The sequence below is a fragment of the Hylobates moloch genome, unplaced genomic scaffold (genome assembly GCF_009828535.3).
Source record: "Hylobates moloch isolate HMO894 unplaced genomic scaffold, HMol_V3 SCAFFOLD_15, whole genome shotgun sequence".
Lineage (NCBI taxonomy): Eukaryota > Metazoa > Chordata > Mammalia > Primates > Hylobatidae > Hylobates > Hylobates moloch.
In genome coordinates this window covers 295231-320671 of record NW_026652290.1, presented here as the reverse complement: position 1 = coordinate 320671, position 25441 = coordinate 295231, and the positions used below count along the sequence as shown (strand labels likewise).

General features: G+C 54.5%; 2 protein-coding genes across 3 annotated transcripts in view; one reads left to right on the top strand and one right to left on the bottom strand.

Moving 5' to 3' along the window:
* TBCD (tubulin folding cofactor D) overlaps positions 1 to 25441 on the top strand; it is a 185994-nt gene that overhangs the window by 147509 nt on the left and 13044 nt on the right. For both annotated transcript variants that reach the window (XM_032177936.2, XM_032177934.2), the window contains 12 exons: positions 1185 to 1302; positions 3151 to 3211; positions 4666 to 4688; positions 7183 to 7214; positions 16460 to 16522; positions 17420 to 17496; positions 19816 to 19897; positions 21239 to 21357; positions 22475 to 22566; positions 23258 to 23395; positions 24161 to 24244; positions 25175 to 25333. In XM_032177936.2, coding sequence (XP_032033827.1) covers positions 1185 to 1302; positions 3151 to 3211; positions 4666 to 4688; positions 7183 to 7214; positions 16460 to 16522; positions 17420 to 17496; positions 19816 to 19897; positions 21239 to 21357; positions 22475 to 22566; positions 23258 to 23395; positions 24161 to 24244; positions 25175 to 25333 — 1048 coding nt within the window. The remainder of the gene's footprint in view (positions 1 to 1184; positions 1303 to 3150; positions 3212 to 4665; positions 4689 to 7182; positions 7215 to 16459; positions 16523 to 17419; positions 17497 to 19815; positions 19898 to 21238; positions 21358 to 22474; positions 22567 to 23257; positions 23396 to 24160; positions 24245 to 25174; positions 25334 to 25441) is intronic.
* Positions 7212 to 25441, bottom strand: part of B3GNTL1 (UDP-GlcNAc:betaGal beta-1,3-N-acetylglucosaminyltransferase like 1) — a 126759-nt gene continuing 108529 nt past the window's right edge. The window contains exon 14 of the transcript XR_009209962.1: positions 7212 to 7377. The gene's annotated coding sequence lies outside the window, so the exon portion shown is untranslated. The remainder of the gene's footprint in view (positions 7378 to 25441) is intronic.

The window sequence follows — 25441 nt, the reverse complement described above, 5'->3', positions numbered from 1 at the left end:
CTGCCACATGTGAATGCACTTTGGAATTGGGCAGCATGTAAAGAAAGGGCCTGAATGGGAGACTCAAAGTCTGCCCAGGACTAACATCACCTTGGAACGGCTCAGCTAAGTCTGCACTTCACACTTCATCAGTGAAGAGAGAAATCCTGTTTGTTCTGTCTTGTTTTTTTCTACTTGGAATAAATAATCATCTGACTTAAATGTGGGGAAGAATACACACATTTCTCAACATTACCCTCACTCCCCCCACATTTATTACAGGGGCCACACTGGAGGCCGGATTGTGGCTCTTCAGTGGAGTTACTGATGTGACGCCTGTTTTGAGCATCCTGTGGGGGCTTGTTACTTCCTAAGGGATCTTTCAGCTTCATGATCTGTTAATGAGGCGTCCATGTCACGGGTTTAGTGTGGCGCTCCCCTACTTTTCAATACATAATTAACGCTTGCTGACACTGAGGGGGCTCAGCTTTGTCCTCCGCCCGGTTGAAGAGCACGGACACCCAGGACAGGACGGTGACCTTTTGTGGATTTCTCTGATTCTCGAAAATCCAGTCACCCCCAGCCGCCACGTCTTAGCCCCTGATTCTCAAACCATCCCAAGCCTGGCAGCACTTGGGGAGGCTGAGGCTCGAGGAGCTTGGTTTCCCCACGCAGCTGTGGCAGAGCCGCCTCCCTCTGCGGCCGCGAGGGTTCTGAGGAGTCTGTGCTTTCTGAGCAAACTCAGAGTAGAGACACCGCCCCTGGGGGCAGCCCTGCCTCTGTCCTGCTTCACCCCCTCCACTGCTCAGGCAGCCAGGCAGAGCCCCTGCCAGGACCAGAGGCCGCCCTGCACTGACGGAAGGCCTGGGGAGTGTGTCCTCCTCCTCCATGCTCCCTCTCCTGTCTGAGTTACCCACCCCGTCTGGGGCCCTTGGGAGCGGGCCGTGTCCAGCACACCGCAGCCTCTGTCCTGTCGCCCTTGGTGTCTCGGAGGCCATCTGCATCACCACGGGTGCCGTCCTGGGCACTGGGGTGATGACCCTGAGGGACACCAGTGTTGGCGGGTGCGTGTGGGCGTCCCACAGGTCGTCTGTGTGTGCACGCTGTCGCCTGCCCTCCTGGCCCTGTGTGGGTGCGTGTGGGCGTCCCACAGGCCGTCCACATGTATACACCCTCATCTGCCCTCTTGGCCCTGTCTCTTGCAGTCTTCCCGAGGCTGCTGTCCATGACACTGAGTCCAGATCTACACACGAGGCATGGGTCGATTCTCGCCTGCGCAGAAGTTGCTTACGCCTTGTACAAACTTGCAGCCCAAGAGAACAGGTAGGAAGAGTGGGTCTCAAGGAGACACAGGGCCCCGTTCCTGATCCCCTCACCGTATAATTACAGTGCTCTCCGGTTCGAGACTATCTCATCCCTTCTAATTTTTGTTTATTTGCACCAGTGTCACAGTCGTTAGGCCCCAGGTTGTATTGCTGGAGTGTGTAAGTGGCCCTCTCTCCTGACGGTCGTGCCGGGGGTGGACCACCCACCTCTCTTCAGGGGGGCGGGTGCGGCACCCGGATGGGCCGGGTGTCTCCCCGTGGCCGCCCTGCCGCCTCCTTGTGCACCTCCTGGTCTCAGAGGTGACAAGTGAGGTCATAACAGCGAAGGCCCTTCCTCCGAGACGGCATCGAGCGACTTGCATGTTCAGTACCCTTTCTTCATCACGTTCCATAGTTTAAAATGCCAGAGAATATACACGTTTCTTTTGAATTTTTCAGTTGGCTATGTTTGTACAAATAATAATAAATCGTGAAAAACACGGGGTCGCTGGGAAGTTGTGTGCAGGGGGCTGTAAGGCATCGACTGTCTTCTTACGTTTCTTCCCAGTCGACTCTTCCTCAAAAGTAAAAACTCCCGGACTTATCATAGTGACGGCAACCTGGTTCTCGGACTCCAGTTTAAGAAACGATTTTAAGTCCATGCCCTGTGCTGGAGACAGTTCCCTGGGAACGGGCTGAGAGCAGGGTATGGGCCCACCTCCCGCCCCAGCCTGAGGGAGCTCTGGTTGGCCCCGAGCTCAGATGCACAGTGCAGCTCCTTCAGGGACGCTCGCTCGTGTGGGTGCAGGCGATGCCCACGCAAGACCTGGCCTTTATGGCGCTGCTCTGTGATTGTGGAAGAAGGCACGTGGGGTGGGGTCTGGGGGAGAACCAGGCGGGAGCTCCCAGGGTCCTCCAGTTGGGTCCCACAGGGCCTGTGTCATTCCCCCAGCACTGAGATGTGACCACACCTGTGAGGTGTCTATCAGGGAAGCACGTTTGAGACTTGGTGCAGAGCTTTCACTGGGGTCTGGCCACGTGGGCACCTCTGCCTGGCACGAAACAAAATCCCAGACCCCCAGCAGGAAAGCAGGTGCCAGCGTAAAGCACACAGTTTGTGCAGATTGAGCCAGCGAGGGGGCCTCATCAGGCAGGGCTTGGTCCAGGCCCCCGGATGCCAGCCCAGGGCCGATCTCGCCAGGGGCCTTCCCGTGGATGGCAGTGGACGTGAGCTCTCGTCTCAGCCTCACCTGGACTTGTCTGTTTTCCAAGGTGGTCACATTGGCAGGGGTCACAGCTTTAAGGGGATGCCCTAACATCCTCTTCCTTTGACCAGGCACTGCTTCATCTAAAATCATAAATGGGACAGGCACGGTGGTTCACACCTGTAATCCCAGCTCTTTAGGAGGCGGAGGTGGGGGGATTGTTTGGGCCCAGGAGTTTGGGACCAGCTTAGGCAACATAGTGAGACCCCCATCTCTAAAATAAAATAAATAAACAAAACAGTGCAATATAAAACAATACAATAGAATACAAAAATAATCGGAGGTATGTCCTGCAGAGGTCTCCGGGACCTGAGCAAGACGAGACCTTGCTGAGCCCATGCTCCTCCGAGTGTACCCGGGGTTAGGGTCTTGGGGAGCGTGGCCTCAGCTCCTCGGAGTGTACGCGGGTTTAGGGTCTTGGGGAGCGTGGCCTCAGCTCCTGCGAGTGTACCCGGGGTTAGGGTCTTGGGGAGTGTGGCCTCAGCTCCTGCGAGTGTACCCGAGGTTAGGGTCTTGGGGAGCGTGGCCTCAGCTCCTCTGAGTGTACCCAGGGTTAGGGTCTTGGGGAGTGTGGCCTCAGCTCTGTGTTTGAACTTCCGCAGGCCCGTCACAGACCATCTGGATGAGCAGGCATTGCAGGGCCTGAAGCAGATTCACCAGCAGGTTTGTATGCAGCCTCTGGGTGTGCCCGTCAGGAGGCATCGCAGGACCTGCCCCCTTAGGGCCTCCCACCCTCCCCAGGCAGGGTCTGCAGTCCTGGTGGCCACTGTGCTCCATCAGTCCTGGGCTCAGTGGGGGACCTGGGGTGTGATCGCTCTGGGAACAGGCTCTCCGCTGGCGTCATGCTTGTGAACAGCCACCTTGGGGGGTTGCCCTGGGAGGGGAAGAGACTCCTGGGAAGTGAGTGCAGACTTTCTGTGCACATAGCCAGCGTGTCCTTGGTCTCTGAGGAAGGCTTATGAAGCCAGCGCAGTCGGTGGAGGTTTCGGCTGCAGCTGGAGTGCGGTTTCCCTCCGGGGCGCCTGGCTGCGGTCCCAGGACGGAGCGCGCAGCCGACTCTGGGTGGGGGCATTGGGCCTCGTGCTCTCGTGGAGTTGGGGGCACACAGAACGAGCACAGAAGCCTCTGGTTTCCAGCCGTGCATCTGCAGCTGGGGTCTGGTGTCTCCTGAAAGTAACGCAGAATTTTGTGTGTGCGTTTCTCGGATTTCTCTGGGGAGACGGTGTGTTCATCTTTCTGGGCTTTCAGAGATTCTCAGAGGCTTCTGTGACTCAGGTAAAGTATGAACAATGGACCTTGGTGTTACAGGAGGATATAAAAATTGTTCACAAGGGATTACATGGTTTGTCTGTTGTTCCAGATAGCTTTATATTCTTTAAGATTCATTTCTTGGATTCTTATCCTATTCTTGCCATTAACTTGCTTTATGATTTTGGCAAAGCCGTTTTGTTTGCTTACATTTTTCACTTTTAATGTGGTGTCTGGCCTCCCCCTCTGACCGAGACAAGCACAGCTGCAGGTGCAGACGGGGAGGTGGTCCCGGGCAGTAGCCGTGAACGTGGCCTCCCCACTGAGGCTGAGCCATGGCTCCCTTTTTCGGTAAAATATAAGCAGTAATGGAGCCGATCTCCTTGAGTTTTTGTGAGAATTAAAGAATCCATTTTAAAGAATTTAGGAGAATTTTTGGCACAGTGTGAGCATTCCGTAAATTTTAGTTGTAGTGGCCATCACAGTGTGGCTTTTAAGCTCTTTTAAAGAAAAAGAAACAGCAGCATCCTGTTTGGCACAGCGACTTTTCTGCACAAGAGGCTGCCTGGGTGGGTTCTACGTCGGTCCCTGGGGCCAGAACACAGGTGGCTCCAGCTCCTCACTCTGGCCCTCTCCTCTGTCTCTCTGTGCCTCAGTTTCCCCTTCAGGGAGCTCTGGGCCTGTCTGGAGGTTAAACAAGGCCATCTGCGTCAGTAGGTGGGCCTCCGTCCTCAGCCCCGAGGCAGCTCTCCTGGCTGGCATGGCGTCTTCTTTCATTTTCTCTTTGTTCTTGTTTTTGACAGTTGTTAACGTGGACGTATTATTTTAAAATTTAAATCATTAAGTAACTTTCAATTTTTTATTTTCAGCTCTATGATCGTCAGTTATACAGGTGAGCTTTATAAAACCAACGTTCTGATATCTGTGTCCTAACGAAGAACTGCAGTGTCAGGAGCAGGCAGGGTGGGTGTGTTCGCTTCCCTCCCCGCCTGTGTGTGTTTCGGTTGAGCGGGTGACACCCGGCCTGCTGTGGGAGGTGCGTGAGGGTCTGACCTCGTGTGATTGGGTTGAGCGGGTGTCACCCGGCCGCTGTGGGAGGCGCGTGAGGGTCTGACCCAGTGTGATTGGGTTGAGCGGGTGACACCCGGCCTGCTGTGGGAGGCGCGTGAGGGTCTGACCTGGTTGTGTGGGTTGAGCGGGTGTCACCCGGCCTGCTGTGGGAGGCGCGTGAGGGTCTGACCCAGTGTGATTGGGTTGAGCGGGTGTCACCTGGCCTGCTGTGGGAGGTGCGTGAGGGTCTGACCCAGTGTGATTGGGTTGAGCGGGTGTCACCTGGCCTGCTGTGGGAGGCGCGTGAGGGTCTGACCTCGTTGGGTTTTGACCTCTGCAGGTGTCATTGCGTTTCCTCGTTCCCAGGGCTTGCTGGTCATAGGCGGGGGTGTGGCCTCCCCAACCCCGAGATCCCACCAGGCGCCTCCCTGAGGGTTTCTCTCTGTGCCTTTGCAGCCCAGGCAGCCTGTCTGCTCTGACAGAGCGCTTTGCTTTTTCTAGAATTTGCTACTGAGGGTGTCACACAGTAGGAAGCCTTTGGGTGTGGTTTCTTCACCGACGCGTCTTTGAGATACCTCTGTTGCTGTGTGTTCCTTTCCATTGCTGAGTTGTGTTCCGTGGTGTGCGTGTGCGGTGGTGTTTCCACTCACCAGCCTGGGGTCATTTGGGTTCCCAGCCTTTGGCTGTTGTCGGAAAGCTGCCGTGCACATCTAGACATACAAGTCTTGGTACGTTTCACGTTTCCTGGCTGATACCAGGAGCGGCATCGCAGGGTGTGGGGCACACGTGTGACTTCCTCAGCAGCTGAGCCACCTTCCCAGACCCTGCTGCTGCACGTCCCCGTCCGCGAGTGACCCCTTGGTGTGGTCGGCTCTGAACGTGGGCCCTCTGGGTGAGTAGAGGCCTCTCGCTGCTGCTGGAGTCTGCCTCTCCCCAGGGCTCCTGGTGCTGAGCCTCTTTCCCTGTGCTGACCAAGCATTCCTGGGTCTTTTGTGAAGTCTTTTGCTAATTAATTAACAAGTTCAGACTTTTTGCTCATTAAACATTTTATCGTCTGTCTTCTTATTGAGCTGTTAGAACTCTTCATATATTCCAGATGCCAGCTCTTTGTCACACACAGGATCTGCCAGTGCTTTCCCCAGCTCTGTGGTTCACTTTTCTTTTCTCTTAGTGACTTTTTTTTTTGAGAAGCAGTCTCACTCTGTCGCCCAGGCTGGAGTGCAATGGCAGGATGTCGGCTCACTGCAAGCTCCACCTCCCGGGTTCAAGCGACCAGGTAGCTGGGACTGCAGGTGCCCCCCATCATGCCCACCTAATTTTTGTATTTTTAGTAGAGACGGGGTTTCACCATGTTGGCCAGGCTGGTCTCGAACTCCTGACCTGAAGTGATCTGCCCGCCTCAGCCTCCCACAGTGCTGGGATTACAGGCTGAGCCACCGCGCCCGGCTTCCTAGTGGCTTTTTACTGGGACTTGTGTAGGATAGTGAACCTTGTGCTATTCTCCTTTACCATCGAGGGGTGAAGCCTCCCTTCCTGCCTCCTGGTCCTCCCAGGCTGCTCCCACCAGTTTCTGGCCACCTCCTCAGTCTCCTCCTCTGCCTCCTCAGTCAGCAGGGCGGGTGGCCCTGTTTGGGCTCCACCCCACACACTGGGCCTGGAGGGCTCCTCCAGGTGCTCCCTGGGGTACTGGAGGACCCCTGCCTTGGGCCTCAGTCCTGCACTCTTCACCTCCTGGTGTTGGAACCAGCATTTCATATGTTGTATTCTGTCCAGTTTTCTACTTGCAGGAGGGGACATCCGACCCTGCCACTCTGTGGGCCAGAAACCAGGGTCTCAAGAGTGAATTTCTTGCCCTCCCCAGGGCAGTGCGCCTGCCCTTGTGCACCAGGGTCCCGCTGTCAGCGCCAGCGCTGGGGCAGGCGTCCCAGATGGGCAGAGCAGCCCAGAGCCCCGCCCGGCTTCGCTCATGGTAGAACCGCAGTGCACTGCTTCGCTAGGCTGGACAGGGGGTTCCTTCTGGCATCTGAGGTTAGTTTTTATAAAGTAAGGGCTGAGCGCTGCTTGGAATTAGTTCTGTGATGGGATACCAGTCAGAACTAGAATGTCCAGTAAAAATTAAAAATCAGCATAACCCCAGCTAGGATGGGAGACCTGGAAGATGGCTGTACCACGTTTTTCCCTTTCTTTTCATAAAAGGTAGCTCATGCTCAGTAACACATTCAACTGGTTCTCATTTTAATGCTTTTTGGAGCATGAGGTTACATTGGCAAGTATATTTCGTGGTGTTTTATATGTCAAGAGGTTCTTCTAATTCTGATGTTTTCATTCCTTTTCAGGGGTCTGGGAGGACAGCTCATGAGACAAGCAGGTAGGTCTGAAGGCTGAAGGCTGCAGCCCTTTGCCGCAGCCATTGATGAGGGAGGTGTGCTCGTGGCATGCAGGGCGGCCCATTAGCCTGCCAGGGTGCAGGGCTGGGTGTGTTTCTTCTGTGGAGGCAGCATCTGCGATGTGCCTGGTTTGCCCAGTGGTGCCTATGAGGGAGAGATTGAGAGATTGAGATTGAGAGAGAGAAAGACAGGAAGTTGTGAGCTGGGAGGGGTTGCACCCAGGAGCCACTGGTTCTGGAAATTTCTCAGGAAGCAGAGGCAGTGGGGCCAGTGCTCACCTGTGGACCCAGTGGACACTGCAGATCCCTCCGAGCACGGCCCCAGCGTGGACAGAGCAGCCCCAGTCCTGCCCTGGTGGACTGAGCAGTGCAGGGACCAACAGCCATTCTGGGCGAGCATGGGAAGCTCAGGCGGGGGCAAGAGGAAAGCTGAGCAGAGGCAAAGCTCCTTACACACCCGAGTCCAGGCGAACCTCTGTGCCTGATTCCCAAGCCTCTGATACCCCCTGGGGGTTAGCACAGTCGGGCAATGCCTCATTTTTTCTTTGCTGATTCTTTTTTAGCATGTGAAGAGGGAAGCATAGAACACATTTTAGACAGTTCCACAGAGTATTAAAGGAAAAGCCTGATTTCATAGACATTCCTGATGGCAGCAGCCGACCCCAAGGTCCAGGGAGCTGGATTCCCCGACACAGCTCCCGGGGCCCTGCTGTTGTGGACGGCCCATCCCACGCCACCCTCAGCCCCTTGCTGTGGGACTGTGAGTGTGAGTGTGGAGGCACAGCTGGTGAGGAAGCTTGGAAAAATCGCTGTTGTGTGCAGACTTTTGCTGAGGTCTGCGTGGTCTGAGCAGAGGAGAGCAGGCTGGGGTTCGGGGAACCCATAGCCGGATGTCAGGGCTGTACCAGCCTCTTGTGCTTTCTGTCCACACCTCCCAGCCCTGACCTGATGGGGACCTGCCCGAGGCCTGTAGCCATCTACCTCCAGCCAGGCCGGCAGGGCTTCTGTACTGAGAGCAGCCAGCTTGCATTTCTGTTGGTGTCAGCTCAGTGTTCTCATGAGTTGATGGACGTCACGGGTAAGTCAGTCCTAGAAACGTGAGCCAGTTTCTGTCAGCTGACGTCGGAGGCAGGGGACTGCCAGCTCTGCAGGTGGTCCGTGTTGGCTAAGACCGGCGTGTCATGTTTTGGATGTAGACTTGGTCACTATCCCTCAGATGCCTCGAGAGCACACAGTGCAGGGGTGTCGCCTTCCCGATGTACCCAGGGTGCCTGGAGTTGCCTCCTCAATGGGATCAAGACCACCCCCACATGTCATGAACAGCTGGTGACCTGTACGCCATTTCTGGATCTAGGAGTTTGGCTTGGGATGAGGTGGGGTGTTGGGTGCTCTCAGAGGGGTTCACTGTCCCCCACTTCCCACCCACAACACGGGTTGTGCCCTGGAGATGGCAGTTGGAGGCAGTCCTACGACCTTCACACGACCTTCACACGCTCCCCGTGTGCTGCGGGGTCTGCTTTTAGGGTCGCTCTTGGTGTTTGAGCAGTAAGTCTCCGCAGGAGCCACTGCCCACCATGAAAGGGAGGAGTTAAAGGTGTTCCGAATCCCTGTGGCCGGTGACGGAGTTAAAGGCGTTCCGAGTCCCTTTGGCCGACGACGGAGTTAAAGGCGTTCCAAATCCCTTTGGCCGGTGGCGATGGAGTTGAAGGCATTACAAATCCCCGTGGTCGGCAGCGATGGAGTTGAAGGCGTTCCAAGTCCCCGTGGCTGGCAGTGACGGAGTTGAAGGCGTTCTGAGTCCCCGTGGCTGGCAGTGACGGAGTTGAAGGCGTTCTGAGTCCCCGTGACTGGTGGCGATGGAGTTGAAGGCATTCCGAGTCCCTGTGGCCGCCGACGGAGTTGAAAGCGTTCCAAGTCCCCGTGGCCGGCGACGCAGTTGAACACGTTCACAGTCCCCATGGCCAGCGGCGACGGAGTTAAAGGCGTTCCGAGTCCCCGTGGCCGGCGGCAACAGAGTTGAAGGTTTTCCGTGTCCCCGTGGCTGGCGGCGACGGAGTTGAACCCGTTCCGACTCCACGTGGCTGGCGGCGATGGAGTTGAACCCGTTCCGAGTCCCCAGGACGCCGTCTTGGCGGAAGTTCCTTTACCCTCCTGCTCCGTGAAGCGGGGCCCATCGGGGAGGTGCTGCTCTGTTATCTGCTCTTCTTTAATGTGTGGTTAGGGCAGCTGCGTTGATGTCCCCCAGGCTCCAGAGTGACCGCCCCTTAGGGGTCCTGCTGGGCGTTGGCTGCTGTTGGCCACAGGGCACCGTTGGCCTGTGTATTACTGCCACCTACCCATGATGGGCAGAATTGTCACGAGCTCAGGAGGAAACCATGGAAAAACTGCAGGTCCTGGAGCCTCCGTGTGGTTGTCGTGGGCAGCTTTCCACGCGACGTGCCCGCCCTGGGCGTGAGGCTGCATTTGCACTTAGTGGGGAGAGGGGGAGTGTTGTGGGTTCTAGTTGGGCTTTTTGATGATGATATTTGGGAAGACTTGAGACAAAGTAGCCACCCTGTCCTGTCCCTTTCTCGCCCACCACACCCACTGCTCCCCGCTGGCGGGCACTGCAGGCTGCATAAGTAACCGTGGAACATAAACACTGATGTGCTTTGTCCGGGTTTTAAAAAGGCGCCCTTACCACGGTTTTGGTGTTTGGCGTCTTCGCGCCATCCGGGTTCTCGGTGCTCTGCTCTGAAGGATGGCGGTGGGCTGTGGTCTGTTGTTGGGGGTGCTGGGAGCAGGGTGGTTTCTGTCTGCCTCTCTTTACCCCTAACTCCAGCTTTTCCACCCTGCCCCCTCTGCTCTGGGGCACGTGTCCCGTTGGGGTGCATCCCTCAGGGTTCACGGCAGGGTGTGGATTGCTGGGGGGCATCGTGGAGGGCATCTTTATGGGAGGCATCCCTGCTGTGGGCGCCCTTCCGGCCTCCAGCTGTGTCTGCACCGTGAGTGTGTTTGCTGGAGTGCCGCGTTTGCACTCCCTCACACCGCTAAGTGCAAACGCGGCACTCCTGCACATGTGGCTTCGCACCATGGCGGGCGTGTCCCGTGGAAAGCTGCCCATGCTGCCCACGCCCTCCCTGGGAGCCCCTTTGCTGCCTGCACTCCCCAGCCGTGGCCACAGCTCCCGGCGCCGGCCCTCCTTGCGCGGCTCCTTCCCCTCCAGGGCCTTTGCTGGCCCCAGGAGACTCTGGCCTGCAGGCTCTGAAGCCGGCTGTGTCCCTGGTGACCCTGACTGAGCCTTGGTGTCAACTCAGGGTTTTTTCTCCTCCTCGTTCATTTTTACACTTTGTAGGAAATTATTTTCCCTTTCAGCTTTCAAGTAGGAATAGTTCAGAAGGTGAAATCGTTCTGCGTGGCGTCTGTGGTCTTGGCCCCGCATCTCAAGGTCCCACATTTTTATTTTTCCAAAGGCAACCCTTTCAGTTTTTTAGCTGTTTTCCTTCTGTATTTCTTAGTTTTGTATGTACACAGTTGTTTCCTGATAGCCTTAGTTTTAGATGTGTTCTTTCAAGTGAGGTAAGACTCCGAGCTCTTGTCGGGGTGAGAAATCTGTGGGTTCACGGGCTGCATGTGGGAGACGGGGAGGGGCTGCTGGTCACTTTCTCACCCAGGCCAGATGATGGCGCCCTTACCCCCGAGGACGCCGGCATGTCGGTGACATGCCGCCCACAGGAGCATCAAGTGCACCCCGGCCGCAGGTACCCCAGAGGTGTCAAACCACAGATTTCTTCAGGTGTGTCCGTGACATGCCGCCTGCAGGAGCATCAAGTGCGCCCCGGCCGCAGGTACCCCAGAGGTGTCAAACTGCGGATTTCTTCAGAAGTTTTTTGCACATTTTGTGGGAAAAGTGGCTCAACCCTTGGGAGTCATCCGAGTCCCCATATCGAAGAAATGTCGTACAGGTTGGCCTTTGTCGTGAATATTCATGAGAGGAGATGAACATCCTGGGTGTCCTCAGTGTGGCCCAAACTGAGCTGCTTCCCCCGGTGCCAGGAAGATGAGCGTCCCCTCGTCTCCGTCTTAGTCTCAGTGGCTCTTGCATTTCATGCTTTAGAATCAAAGGAAAGAAACAGGCTCTGTTCGGTAAAGCAGAGATGAAGGAGGGGTTCGTCAGTCAGGGTGGACTGCGTTTTGCTCTTGAAACAATCCCCAAGTTTCAGTGTCGAAAACCACAGGTGTTTTTTTATCCTGCTCACATGTGGATCACCGAGGGCAGGGGCCAGAAGGAAGAGGGTCATCTGGCTCACAGCCTTGCACCAGAGGCATCACGAGAATCAGGAAAAGTTCTCTCCTCTCATGCTGAAGACGGGAGGGAAACCAGAGGCATTGGTGAGCCTCGAGTCGGCCACGGGTGTGTGGAGGATCGTGGCTTGGCAAGCCGGGGACATGCTGTTAATGGACTTCCTGCTGTGGGGGTGAGGGCTCCGTGCTCCATCCCTGATGTCCTGAACACACCTGCCACCTCCCCTGTCCCCTCGGCAGAGACGTGGCCGGTGCTATCGTGCCTTTCGCTTTTACCTCTGTCTTAAATCACACAGGACATTGTGTTGTTTTATGTAGTCAGAGTTCATTCGGATTTACCCGTGCAGATACCCTGTTCTCTTTCTTGTTCCGTGGGAATTCCCTGGGATTTACCCACACAGACACCCGCTGCTTCTCCTTCTTGTTCTGTCCTGCATTTCTCACCTTCTAAGAGGACCATTTTCTCTTTGCCTGGAGAACACTCTAGTGTTTTCCATAGTGTGTGTCTGCTGGTGACACCCTCTCGTTTGTTTATCCCAAAATGGCTTTTTCCACTTTTTTTTTTTGAGACAGAGTTTCATTCACTCTTGTTGCCCAGGCTGGAGTTGCAGTGGTGCGATCTCGGCTCACTGCAACCTCCATCTCCCAGGTTCAGGCGTTTCTCCTGCCTCAGCCTCCCGAGTAGCTGGGATTACAGGCATCCGCCACCACGCCAGGCTAATTCTTGTATTTTTAGTAGAGACGGGGTTTCACCATGTGGGCCAGGCTGGTCTTGAACTCCTGACCTCAGGTGATCCACCCGCCTTGGCCTCCCAAAGGTGCTTCCCCCCCCCCGCTTTGATTCTTAAAGGTGATTTTTGCTAAGAATGAAACTTTAGTTTGCATTTATTTGTTTGTGTTTTGGCCCTTTAAAGATAATAGTCTCTTGTCTTCTGGAGAGGGTAGCTGCCAGTCTACTTAATACTTTATTGGAGACAGTCTTTTAAGTTTCCCTGGCTGCTTTTGAGATTTTATCTTTATTTGGTTTTCAGCACTTTTGCTGTGATATTCCTAGAACAAGTTCCCTTTGTGTTTATCTGACTTGGGGCTCTAGGGTTCATACTTGTTTCATAAGCTGTATTTTCTGTCGATGTTTTGTTCACTTCAGAAAAATTCCTAGCCATGATCTCTTTGAACATTGCTCACTGGCCTCTTCTCTCCTTTTGGGACCCTCATCACCCACATCTCGTCTGGATCACCGCACTTAATTCTTTAACGCCTCTTACACTCTCTCCTCTGGTTTCGTCTGACTCAGTTTGGACATTTTTTTTTCTTTTTTTTTTTTTTTTTTGAGTTTTTGAGTTGGAGTCTTGCTCTGTCGCCAGGCTGGAGTGCAGTGGCACAATCTCAGCTCACTGCAACCTCCGCCTCCCGGGATTAAGCGGTTCTCCTGCCTCAGCCTCTGGAGTACCTGGGACTACAGGCGCCTGCCACCACACCCAGCTAATTTTTGTATTTTTTGTAGAGATGGGGTTTCACCACGTTGGCCAGGCTGGTCTCGATCTCTTGACCTTGTGATCTGCTCACCTTGGCCTCCCAAAGTGCTGGGATGACAGGAACATTTTCTTTGATTTAAATTTCATTGTCACAAATTCTTTCAGGTGTGCCTTACCTGCCATTAAACGCATCCTTGAATTTTTTTATTTTTCAGAACTTCTACTTTTTATAGTTTTCATATTCTTCTTAGTTTTCATTTTTTTCACATCCTGGAACATATTAAGCATGGTTTAAAATCTTTGTTTAATGTCATCATCTGGAGCCTCCGTGGCTCTGTTTCTGAAGGACGGTATGTCATACGTGAAAAGCATCTCCACCAAGCCACAGAAACAAAACATTACAGAAATGCTTTGAGGCCTGGAATGTTCTCCTCTCCCTGAGAGACTTGACGTTGGCTCTTGACGGGAGGTGGGTGCTGGCCGTCGGGGTCACCTCCGTTGGGTTTCGGGACATGAGAGGGATCAGTGCTGCGCTGGCCCACGTTTTACACCTATTTCTAGGTGTGTGCTCCGGGTTAGAACCTGGACTCCCGTTTTCCTGCTAGCTGGAGATGCTCCTGGTGGGGTTTCTGGTTCTTGTGGCACCCCCTGGAGTCAGCCATGAGCCAGGGAGAGTTGGCCCCCGCTGCTCGGTCCCCCCAGGTCTTCGTGAGCTCTCTGGTGACTGCAGGCACTTCCTGCGTGTTTTCATATTGTCTGGCTTTTAAAAATGTGTTAGTGGAGGGTTGGTCCGTGTTATCTAGTCTGTTAGTTTTTTAAAAATATTCTTCATTTTGAAATAATTATAGACTTACAGGAAGTTATGAGATTAGTAATAGAGCCTAGCTGTGCTTCCCACGCTTCCTCCGCGGTGACTCCGGGTACCACAGTGTTGGACCCGGGACCGTGGTGTCGAGGCCCTGCCTCTAACTGGACTGCAGGCCTGTGCGGTTTCGCGGCTTCGTGTGTGTGGAGTGGCCATGTGTGTCTAGTTTCGTGCGGATTGGTGCCTTGTGTAGATTTCTGTAACTGACTCGACACTCAATCAGAAACCTGCGTCCTGCCCTTTGCATTCTCACCCTGCCCCCCTGCCGCCAGTCTGTCCCTTCTAGAACATGCCATGATCGACTCGTGTGGTCGTGGCATTTTGAGGTGGGCATTTTCTGTGAGCGTGGTGCCCTGAGACCCCATCCAGCTGTCCATGTGTTCACAGTTTGTGCCTTCCTAGCCCACGGTTGGGTTTTACCAGAGCGCATTCAACCAGCACTCAGTAAAGTACACCGGGGCTATTTCTGTCTGTTGCTGTTGTGAACAAGGTTGCCAGGAAATTCCTGTGTGAGATGTGGGTACAAACCTTTTCATGTCTACTGCTAAGTCCCGTGTGCTCTTTTGTGAGAGGCTGACACCCTGCTCATTCCACCGCTGAGCCCCGCGTGCCGTTTCGTGAGAGGCTGACGCCCTGCTCATTCCACCGCTGAGCCCCGCGTGCCGTTTCGTGAGAGGCTGACGCCCCGCTTATTCCACCGCTGAGCCCCGCGTGCCATTTCCCGAGAGGCTGACGCCCCGCTTATTCCACCGCTGAGCCCCACGTGCCGTTTTTAACTTGATTATAAAATACATTTAAAGTTCACATGCAGGGTGCATCTCCAAGAAAATTATTTTAAAAACTAGTTAGGACTTTCATTTCCCAGTCCTTAAAACACATCAGAGTAGTACTGTGTTCAGAGCTGAAAGGATTCACACTGTGACAAAGGCGTGGTTTTGGTGAAAAGGGGAACGCATTGAGTGAGCGATGGTGTTACAGGTGCCCACGTGGAAGAAGGTAAAATCGTATCTAAAACTAAATATGAGAGTAACTAAAAACTTACGCATAAAAACTACCATCATAAAAATCCTCGAAGAAATTTTAGGAGACGTTGTAGGACAATGTCAGTCTCTGAAGAAAACTTCTTGGTTTAGGAATTTTCAAATCTGCACAGAAGTAAAGAGAAATAGTTTACGCGGCCCAGAGTCTCGCCCGGCGTCCCTGAGCACAGACCCTTGTTTTGTCTTCCCAGCGCCTCCTTTCTCCTCCCTCCCCTGAGTTTAAAGCAGACCCTGAATGTCAGGTCCCAGCAGACCCTTGCTGGGTTTTTCTAACTGGTGGTGAGAACTGGTTTTCTGGGGTTTTTTCTTTCTTTTTGTTTCCCCCCTCTTGGCATGTAATCCCCAGCTAACAGATTTTATAATAATAATTCCATAAGGCAGAAACAAAAGGAGATCATTATGTTGGGCCTTATATTGAAGAATAGACCACGTATAGGTTGGTAGGGAAAATAGAGATTCAGAGTAAACGTCTGTACTGCAGTCGACAGGTAAAAAGTTAATTCGTGTACAAAGACTAAATTGTAAAATTGCCTGTGACGAGGTAAAGGATCCAGTGTGAAATGGGGCAGAGCAGACGTGTGGGCATTTCATGCAGGAGAGGAGCAGACCCACGTGGCCGCAGACGGTGAGGGAAGTACCAGGTTACTTCGCATTGAGGGGACCGTTTTCCTCTTTCTAGTTGGCCGCGGTTGGCGCTGAAGAATCTTGGTGCTGACAGACCAGAGCAGGGTCTCGTGGACCAGGAGTTGTCCGGTCTGTTCAGTTTGCTGAGTGGCAGTATCTGTGACGATGGGAAGTGTATGTGGTCCCTGTCCTGTGCGCAGGGACGCCGGGTGGACCGACGGCCTCCGCATCCGTAGCACAGACAGGCCTCCTTGTTCATGGTGACAAAAAATGGAAGGAGAGGTTAGTCCCTCAGGAGAAATAGCAAATACCATGAAAAAGCGTGCAGGAGACGTCTGCGAGTGGGTTCCGTTGTTAGGTAGAAACGGTGGGAGCCAGAGCAGTGTGTGGCCATGGGAGCTGCTGATTCTGTTCAGTCATCTCTGTCTCGTGCGTCCCGGTTCCCTCGTGGCTGGTCAGGGTTACATTTCTGGTCATGGAGAGTGTGAGTGATGAGCTATGTGGGGAAGTGACAGGCGCGGCCTGCGGTCTGGAGCAGTGCAGGTGATGGCTGTCTGTTGCTTGGGTCCTGAGTGACAGGTCCAGGAGCAGAAGCCGCTATGCTTCCTGTACAGCCCATCACAGGGATGTCTGCAGCTCCCTGACAGGCAGGCCCGGCTTCTCTGAGGTGCACGTGGGCTCACACATGGGCCTTTTGCCACCTGGCTGGGTCTGCAGCACTTTGTTCAGGCTGCTCAGTGGAGGAGGCATCTTGGGCTTCTCGTGGTGGTTCTGAAATGGTTCTGGGATGTTTCCAGCCCTGGCAGCAGGGTAGGTTGGGCGGGCGGGGGGCAGAAACTGGCCGCACACAACTCAGAATGCGGCAAGGGCAAGGCGCTGTGGCAGGCGCTTTTGGAAAAGTAACATTGCGTCTATCCTTTTTTTCTTTTTGTTTTCCAGTGTGTGTTTTAATAGAAAAGTTGTCACTTTCCAAAATGCCCTTTAAAGGTGACACCATAATTGGTAAGTGCTTTTGTTTTTAATAATAGCATTTTCTTCCAGAATGACTTCAAATTAAAAGGTAAAAATGAACCTGTTAGGATGGGGGGGATAAGGGTTATAGCTTAAAGGTTCACGATATTAATCGGATACATTGCCTTGAAGTTGCTACAAGAACCTGCTTGAATAATGGGTACCTACCACCCTCTCCCCCCAACACAGGAGGGCCCTTCGCCGCCGCCACCTCAGTGCCCCCATCTCCTCGCTGCCATGCCCGGTGCACTCTGGGTCAGTTCTTCTCCCAGGCAGACAGTTGGGAGCTGCAGCCACCCAGGCCCTCGTGGACCAGGAGAGAGCTGGCCGCCAACACCACGGACCCTGTGGGCAGAGGTGGCTCCAGCCCCTCAGCAGCCCCCTACGCTGGGCCGCCAGAGCACAGTGAAGGGAGCCCCCAGGGCTGTGGTGTCCCGGGGCTGTCTCAGCAGCCTCAGACGTTAGGACTTTTTTTTTTTTTTAAGAATAGCCTTCACATTTGTTGCTTGTGCAGTATCTAATTGAGTTAAAGATTTGGGTTTATATTTGTGGGAGCCGGAGGAGACCGTTTGAAGGAAAAGAGTTAGGGGTAACAAAGAATAAAAGTTTCCCAAAATGTGATGTATAAAAGTTTACAGAATGCTGGTATTTCCCCCAGTAAGAGCTTAACACAATTTAACAGCCACAAGAGGGCCTTTCCACTTCAAATGGAAGGGGCCTTAGACTTATACCACAACGTGGAGAATATTCACTTCTGCTTTTCCACAGATTCCTCTCAAAGGTTACTGTCGGCTTTAAGATTAGTATTAATAGAAGTTGTTTTTGCTGTTGTTTTTGATTTCATGGTGTTTTTGATTGCCTGGGTACACTAACTTCTTTCTTTGACAGATGGTTGGCAGTGGCTGATAAATGACACTTTGAGACATCTCCATCTCATCTCAAGTGACTCCCGACAGCAGATCAAGGTACGGTGAGCACAGGCGTTCCCGGTGCGTCTGTGTTAGTGTGTTAGATACGGATGGTGTTTGTGTTGGCGACTGTGCATCATGAGGCTGTTCCTGCGCTAGCCTGGTAACTGACAAGTGCGGGCATTCTATTTGGAATCCCGGATGGTAGCGTCTACAATCCAGGACAGCCATTGGAATCCGAATGCTTAATTTTTTATTGTTTCTGGCTGTTTTAATTATGGTCACCTTTGAAACACTTTTTCTGCATCAATAGTAACTGTGCTCTGTTGAGTTCCGTGTCCTGTAGGATCCGAGGTTTGGAAACTCCCTTTATGATGCTCCTATGCAGATGAGAAAACAGCACCCCAGGACCTCTGCCCGCACACACTGACCTGGTCATGTTGTGTGGGTGCCAGTGTGTGTGTGTGTCCCCAGCCACCTGCCCTCCCCTCCCGTCCTGGGGGGATACAGAAGGACTTTGGACTCACAGAGCTGTAACGCCGATCTCATTGCATAGATAAGAAACCATGGGCCCGGCACAGTAGCGGGTGGATCACTCGAGGTCAGGAGTTCGAGGCCAGCCTGGCCAGCATAGTGAAACTCCATCTCTACTAAAAATACAAAAATTAGCGGGGTGAGGTGGTGTGCGCCTGTAATCCCAGCTACTCAAGAGGCTGAGGCAGGAGAATTCCTTGAACTTGGGAGGCGAAGGTTGCAGTGAGTCGAGATCACGCCATTGCACTCCAGCCTGGGTGACAGAGCAAGACTCTGTCTCAAAAAAAGAAAGAAAGAAAGAAAGCATGGTTACCAGCATTGACTGGGTTCTGATACGGAGGATGAAGAACGGAAGTGCATTTAGGTGTCTTGTAATTCTCTGACTTCTTCCATGCTTAGCATTTCTTTTTCCTTAGCGTCTTCAATTTCCTTATTTATTTTTTCCTTAAGGAACTTGAACATTCTGTAGGATCCAAGTACAGTTCTACTAGTTGAATTTGAGTGCATCATGATCAGTGTCTCAAAATTTTCTTTCAAAAGTCCATGATTAATTCACGCCGGCCATGATACTGGTACACTTTGCCCCTGGGATTGGCACAGATGGTGACTCGTGGAATGCAGCCCCCTGTGGACAACGCACCTCCTCTGCTCATGGCCCCCGCCCGCCCCGCCCCCAGTGCCTCTCCAAGGCTGCTCTGTTGGCCTCGGCTCCTGGGCTTTGGGGGAGCAGTGGAAAGAACACGTGGGTTCGGTGTTTGCCACTTGCTGGCTGTGTGGTCACAAGAGGCTCCTCCGTAGGTGGCAGAGGTGGGGGTTCGAGGAGACAGTGGCATTGAGCCCCGCACGCGGTGGGACTGGTGACTCTGCCCGCTCCTGCTCTGTGCAGCAATTGCCACCCCTCCCACCATGGCTCCTGGTGGCCTTGGATGGGTTCCCGAGGGTCTCCTGCTGTCCGGCCCCAACTCCTGTTCCCAGTGCGCCCCCGGAGCCCTGTCTTTCTAAATGAGGCTGACGTGGCTTAGCCTGGAGGCCCTGCCCCATTATTCCTGTTCCCCATGCGTCCCCGGAGCCCCATCTCTCTAAATGAGGCTGACGTGGCTTGGCCTGGAGGCCCTGCCCCGTTACTCTGGGTGCACAGTGTGTGCCTTTTCCTTAGTAACTATTTCTGGGAAAGAGAAATATGCTCCATTTTATTATTGTTCCATATTAGAAGACAGGCAGTGTGGAAGGAATCAGGTTATCCATTCAGTTTCTTAGTTGCAGTGGTAGTAAATTGATGCGTGTATTTGACAGATGATGGTGAGCAGGCACGCTGGAAAGGAGTAGCATGACTTAGGGGTTCTTTTGGTTTGGTTCTAAAGTCATCCCTGTGTCCAGACCTCAGGGTGACCCGCTGTGTCCCTGGTCAGGTCCTTCTCCGACCTCAGGGTGACCTGCGGTGTCCCTGGTCAGATCCTTCTCTGACCTCAGGGTGACCCGCTGTGTCCCTGGCCAGATCCTTCTCCGACCTCAGGGTGACCCGCTGTGTCCCTGGTCAGATCCTTCTCCGACCTCAGGGTGACCCGCTGTGTCCCTGGTCAGATCCTTCTCCGACCTCAGGGTGACCCGCTGTGTCCTTGGCCTGGCGCTTCTCCAACCTCAGGGCGACCTGCTGTGTCCCTGGTCAGGTCCTTCTCTGACCTCAGGGTGACCCGCCGTGTCCCTGGTCAGGTCTTTCTCTGACCTCAGGGTGGCCACGGCTAGTCAGGTGCTTCTCCGACTTCAGGGTGACCTGCTCTGTCCCTGGCCGGGGGCTTCTCCGAGCAGAGCTGCTGTGCGCTCACCATGCTGCCTTTGTTTTAGGATGCAGCAGTCTCGGCCCTGGCCGCTCTCTGCAGTGAATATTACATGAAGGAGCCGGGGGAGGCAGATCCCGCAATTCAGGGTGAGTGTCCTTGAAGGCTCCAGGGGCTTCCAGCAGGAAGCTGCTGGGGAGTGTCTGGGCACGGAGGAGGCCTCAGTTGTGTGGTGGAGCAGAGCCACCACGATCACGGCTGGAGTGGGACTGTTTGGGTCTCAGGTTCCCAGCCGAGGATCTGTGAGCACGTCCCGCAGCTGCCCAGGATGTTGCATCACCTCTGAACAGGTGGCTCTGCAGGGACGCGTCTCTGTTGACGGTACCCTGGCAGCTGGTCCTGGAGCACAGCGTTACTTTTTGAAGCGCAGAATCACGCTTTCAGTTGTGTTTTCTTACACTATATATAATATATATATATATATATATTTTTTTTTTTTTTTTTTTGAGACAGAGTCTTGCTCTGTCGCCCAGGCTGGAGTGGGGTGGCGTTGATTCGGCTCACTGCAACCTCTGCCTCACGGGTTCGAGCAATTCTTGTGCCTCAACCTCCTGAGTAGCTGGGACTACAGGTGCCCGCCACCACGCCCGGCTAATTTTTGTATTTTTAGTAGAGACGGGGGTCTCACCACATTGGCCAGGCTGGAATTGAACTCCTGACCTCAGGTGATCCACCTGCGTCAGCCTCCCAAAGTTCTGGGATTACAGGCGTGAGCCACCGTGCTCGGTCAGTGTTTTTAGAATTTTTGTATGCACTGTGCCATTTTTCTGGTGTGTGTTCTTCACTCGTTAATACATTTTGCTGTTTTTTCCTTCTTTATGAAAGTAGCATAAGGCTGGCTTTACGCCGTGTCCTGTGCATAGCTGCTGTGCCGCCTCACTGTACATCCTGCACCCCCGTGCTGAAGTTCGGGCTCATTTCTCACACATCATGTAACTGTTTGAGGGATGTGTTTCATGAATCGTACTTTTTATTTTTAAAGTGTCACATGCACATATGTTGGCCCACAGTGTTCGTTTATGTCATGTGATAGAACATGCATTATTAATCACATCAAAAGTGTGTGAATCACCACTTAAAATTATTAGAAGTTTATAAAAATCATGCATTAGCTTGGCATGGTGGCACACGCCTGTAATCCCAGCTACTTGGGAGGCTGAGTATGAGTTGGAGGCTGCAGTGCGCTAAGCTTGCACCACTGCACTCCAGCCTGGGTGACAGAATGAGACTCTCTCTCAAAAAAAAAAAAAAATTCTCTTTTTGATTCCTATTTTGAGGGAGGCCACTTTGGAAACGTGTCTGCTTTGTGAACCTCGGGCGGCTCCTCCTTTGTTTACTGTGGCTTTGCTCCTGTTTGGGGCACACGTCGCATGTGGCTGTACACGATGGGCAGCAGAGGGCCTGTCTTCACACTCGTTACTTCCTTTCAGAGGAGCTGATCACGCAGTACCTGGCTGAGCTTCGGAACCCCGAGGAGATGACTCGCTGTGGCTTCTCGTTGGCCTTGGGCGCCCTTCCAGGGTTCCTTCTGAAAGGCCGGCTCCAGCAGGTGAGGCTGGCCACGCGCAGTGGACGGGGCCTAGGGCGAGGGTGTGGGAGCCTTGTGTGTTGGGGCATGAGGTAGCCTTGTGTGTTGGGGCATGAGGTAGGCCCAGCCGTTAGTAAACCCATCAGTGCTTGTAGCTGGGAGGGGATTCCTGGAAGCCGGCACCTGTGGCCAGGAGAAAGGGGGCAGAGGGCACCCAAGGTCTGTGGCCCCTTGGGGCCCTGGCGAACTCTTTGCTGTCAGAGGACAGACTTCGAAAAGCTGAATTCCAGGAGGGAGGAGAAGGTGTTGTTTGTAGAAGCAGCTGCTGAGAGTGAAGAGAACACGGTTGCCTTTGCGCGTTGTGGAGCCGGCTCCTATTTTGGCTGCGGCCGCGCATCCAGGCGGGGTCAGACGTGGCTCCACGTCCTTCCACAGGTCAGCCTCACGCTGGCCTCCGTGACCTGCTCTCTCACGCTTTCCTGTGGTGCTGGGTCCCACTGACCCAGCTGCCGGGAATTCCTGCTTGTCTCCCCTCCGGCCATCTGAAGCTGGAATAGGCCCTGGCCACTGTTCCCCACGCCCTTCCCTCCCCATGGGATCCAGCCTTGGCACTTCAGGATCCGCAGCTCCAGACGGACTCCTGCCCGTGTGGCGGGTGGACCTCGCAGCCGCCATGCCATCTAAAACTCGCGTGTGGGGGTTTATCCAGTTGAAACAGATAAATGTGAAACAGGATCACTTGGAGACGTGACAGATGAGGCTTTCGGGACCCAACAGCTTCCTTTGTCCCATACCCCAGGTCTCAGCATAGGACAAAAGAGGGGGACCTCAGGGTGCGGCCAGACCCCTAGTGACGCCCTGGGGTGGGGGCTGGCTGTGGAGAGGCTGGAGGTCACCTCTCCCCGGGTGTCCTTCGTGGGCTTCTCCAGGGGCTGTGGAGAGGCTGGAGGTGACTCCGTCCTGGGTGTCCTTCCTGGGCTCCACCGGGGGCCGTGGATGGCCCCGTGAGGAAGGTGGTGCCAGGAGCTGCCTGTCGCATGGCGCGGGGTCTATGGCTCCGGGCCGACAGTGCCACCTCCCTAAAGAGTGCACTTCGTTATAGCTTGTGGTTCTTCTGTGATTCTTTATTGCTTTCCAGGTTCTCACAGGTTTAAGAGCAGTTACCCACACTTCCCCCGAGGCCGTAAACTTTGCTGAATCCAGGAGAGACGGCTTGAAGGCCATTGCTAGGTGAGTCCCAGCGGTTCCTCCCTGAAGTCGTAAGTCTCTGAAAGGCCAGCAAATGAATGCTAAGGGGGATGTTTTTGCTTAGAGGCAGGATTTATGATTCTTCACTTCCTAGGTTTCCTCTCTTCCAGAGGATTGTCAGTGCCAGCTGCTGGAGGCGCTTTCAGTCTCTTGCTGTCATAGTCATAGTGAATGTTAAACTCTTTAGGAACACTGGGCCCCTTCGAGAATTGGGGAATGTGTCCTGGGCCAAGGTTGGCAAAGAGGAGGTGACCCTGCCAGCCAGTGTTTGGAATGATCTCTGCACTCGTTGACAGACACGCACCTGGGGCCATGCCATATGCCCTCTCCTCCCTGCAGGCACACGAGGAGCAGCCCCGCGGGGGCCACGCACGCCCCCTTCTCTCCTATGCCAGCATCCGTCCCCGCTAGTCAGGGTGGGAAGTGGGAGGGACCAGCCGCAGGGGGCGTCCCTGTCCACCTTTCAGCCAGAGAGACAGCAGAGCGTGACCTTGGGGAAGCATGTCCCACGTTCCGTACGTGTGGAAGGAGCTCTGGATTTCTGATCTACCCGAGGTTCCTGGACTGTTCCCAGCGTGTCTTCTCAGGATCAGGAACACACATCAGACCTCTGTGATGTGGAAGACGAGGCTCACAGATGTTTGTTCGTTAGCTCACACATTTCAAATTTCAGGATTTGCCAGACTGTCGGTGTGAAAGCAGGAGCCCCAGACGAAGCTGTGTGCAGAGAGAACGTTTCCCAGATTTACTGTGCGCTGCTGGGCTGCATGGACGACTACACCACAGACAGCAGAGGGGATGTGGGCGCCTGGTACGTGCGTAGCAGTGGGTGAGCGCTTCTTCTGAGAAGCCCGTCCATCCCATGGAAACGCGGAGGCCCTGGCCTCTTCTGCAGGGAGAAATCTTTGTAGAGTGCTGTATTTTGCGTTTTAAAGGCTCGGGAGGATGACCTGTTCTCTGCTCCCGGGTGAGCCTGCGTGGCTTTGCAGGTGCTTGTCCGGCCCGTCCTCAGGTGTTGGGCCTGCATCGTCCTCGTTGACAGGGTGTGAGGGAGGACGCGTCTTCAATGAAAGGCTCCTGGCTGCTTACATTGGGTTTGCCAACATTTCTTGCTGAAGTAGGGTTGATAATCCCCAAAACGCCTGTGTGTGTAGGATGCCTCGGGGCCCCGGTGTGTGTGGCTGTGGGTCTCTTCCCTGCACACGTTCCTATAGTGCACAGGGAACCTCTGAAACGCCCGTGTGTGTAGGATGCCTCGGGGCCCCGGTGTGTGTGGCTGTGGGTCTCTTCCCTGCACACGTTCCTATAGCGCACAGGGAACCTCTGAAACGCCCGTGTGTGTAGGATTCCTCGGGGCCCAGTGTGTGGCTGTGTGTCTTCTTTCCCTGCACACATTCCTGTAGTGCACAGGGAACCTCTGCAGGCCCCGTGACTTTTCTCCCTGGCAGCGTGCCTGGCCTCTGTGTGGGGTTAGTCACAGGTGTCGAATTCACACAGGCTGCCAGCATGGTTGGCAGAACCAGGGTTGGGAACCCCCTCTCAAGCTGGGTGTCTCTGCCTCTCCTTGTCCCATCAGGGTCCGCAAGGCCGCCATGACCAGTCTGATGGAGCTGACCCTTCTGCTGGCTCGGAGCCAGCCTGAGCTGATAGAGGCCCACATGTGAGTGTCGCGTTGCAGGCCTTCTGCACCCTAGAGGGCAGCCCCGAGCTTGGGGAGGCTGGCGGGGCGGGCGGTCCTGGTGCTCAGTGGCATTTGCACTGCTGGGCACACATCATCCTCCTAGAGAACCTCTCTGGTCCCTGACCCCAGGTTTGTGCAGGGCCCTCCTGCGCCCGTAGCCGTGGCTCGAGCTGGGGCTCCTCCTCCTCTGCCCAGTGCCCCCAGCACGAGGCTTTGCTCCCCAGCCTGGGCCTCCAACAGTGCTCTGGCCAGTTTGATGACAGCCAGCTTCCCGGGGTAGGGCTGGGCAGGAGGTGGGGACTTCTCAGCTTAGGACCCTGAACCTGGGGGTCCGCTCCTGCCAGGACCAGCTGAGCCATCATTCAGTTCCCTGCACCTGAGGCTGCCACTGGGGCCTCTGCCTTGCTGTGCATCTCTGTCGGGGGCACTGGGTTGTGGGTACCCCCAGGCCCTGCCCTTGCTGTCGGTCTCTCTGTCGGGGGCACTCGGTCGTGGGGATCCCGGGGCCTGATTTCCTTAGTTCTCACCTCTTTCTCCTTCCCCAGCCCCAGCTTCTCTGTCCCCATCACTCTTCTCCACCCGCTCCTGTAATCCTATTAGTTGTCCCTGCTTCAACCCTAAGACCTCATCAGCACGCTTGTAACACGTAGCACATGTGTAACATGTACATAGCATGTGTTTGCTGCTCACCTGTAGGGTTGGGCTCCTGGGATGTGAAGGTAACGGAGTGTGGTTCTTCCGAGCCAGTGTCCTGGTGTCAGCTGCCAACTCAGCCGCCATGTCCTGAGGAGCCTGCATGTCCTCATGGTGCTTGGGCTGGAGTCACGACTTGGACCACCTGCGCTCGGTTTACTGCCCGCTCTTGATTTACCGCCCGCCCTTGGTTTACCTCCCACTCTCGGTTTGCAGCTGTGAGCACATCATGTGCTGTGTGGCCCAGCAGGCCAGTGAGAAGATTGACTGTTTCCGTGCTCATGCCGCCAGCGTGTTCCTGACTCTCCTGCACTTTGACAGCCCTCCCATCCCCCACGTGCCCCACCGAGGAGAACTGGAAAAGCTCTTTCCCAGGTACCGTTGGGGCGTAGGCCCCCCGTGCTGGCTCCCAGATACTGTTGGGGCGTAGGCCCCCCGCGCTGGCTCCCAGGTACCGTTGGGGCATAGGCCCCCCGCGCTGGC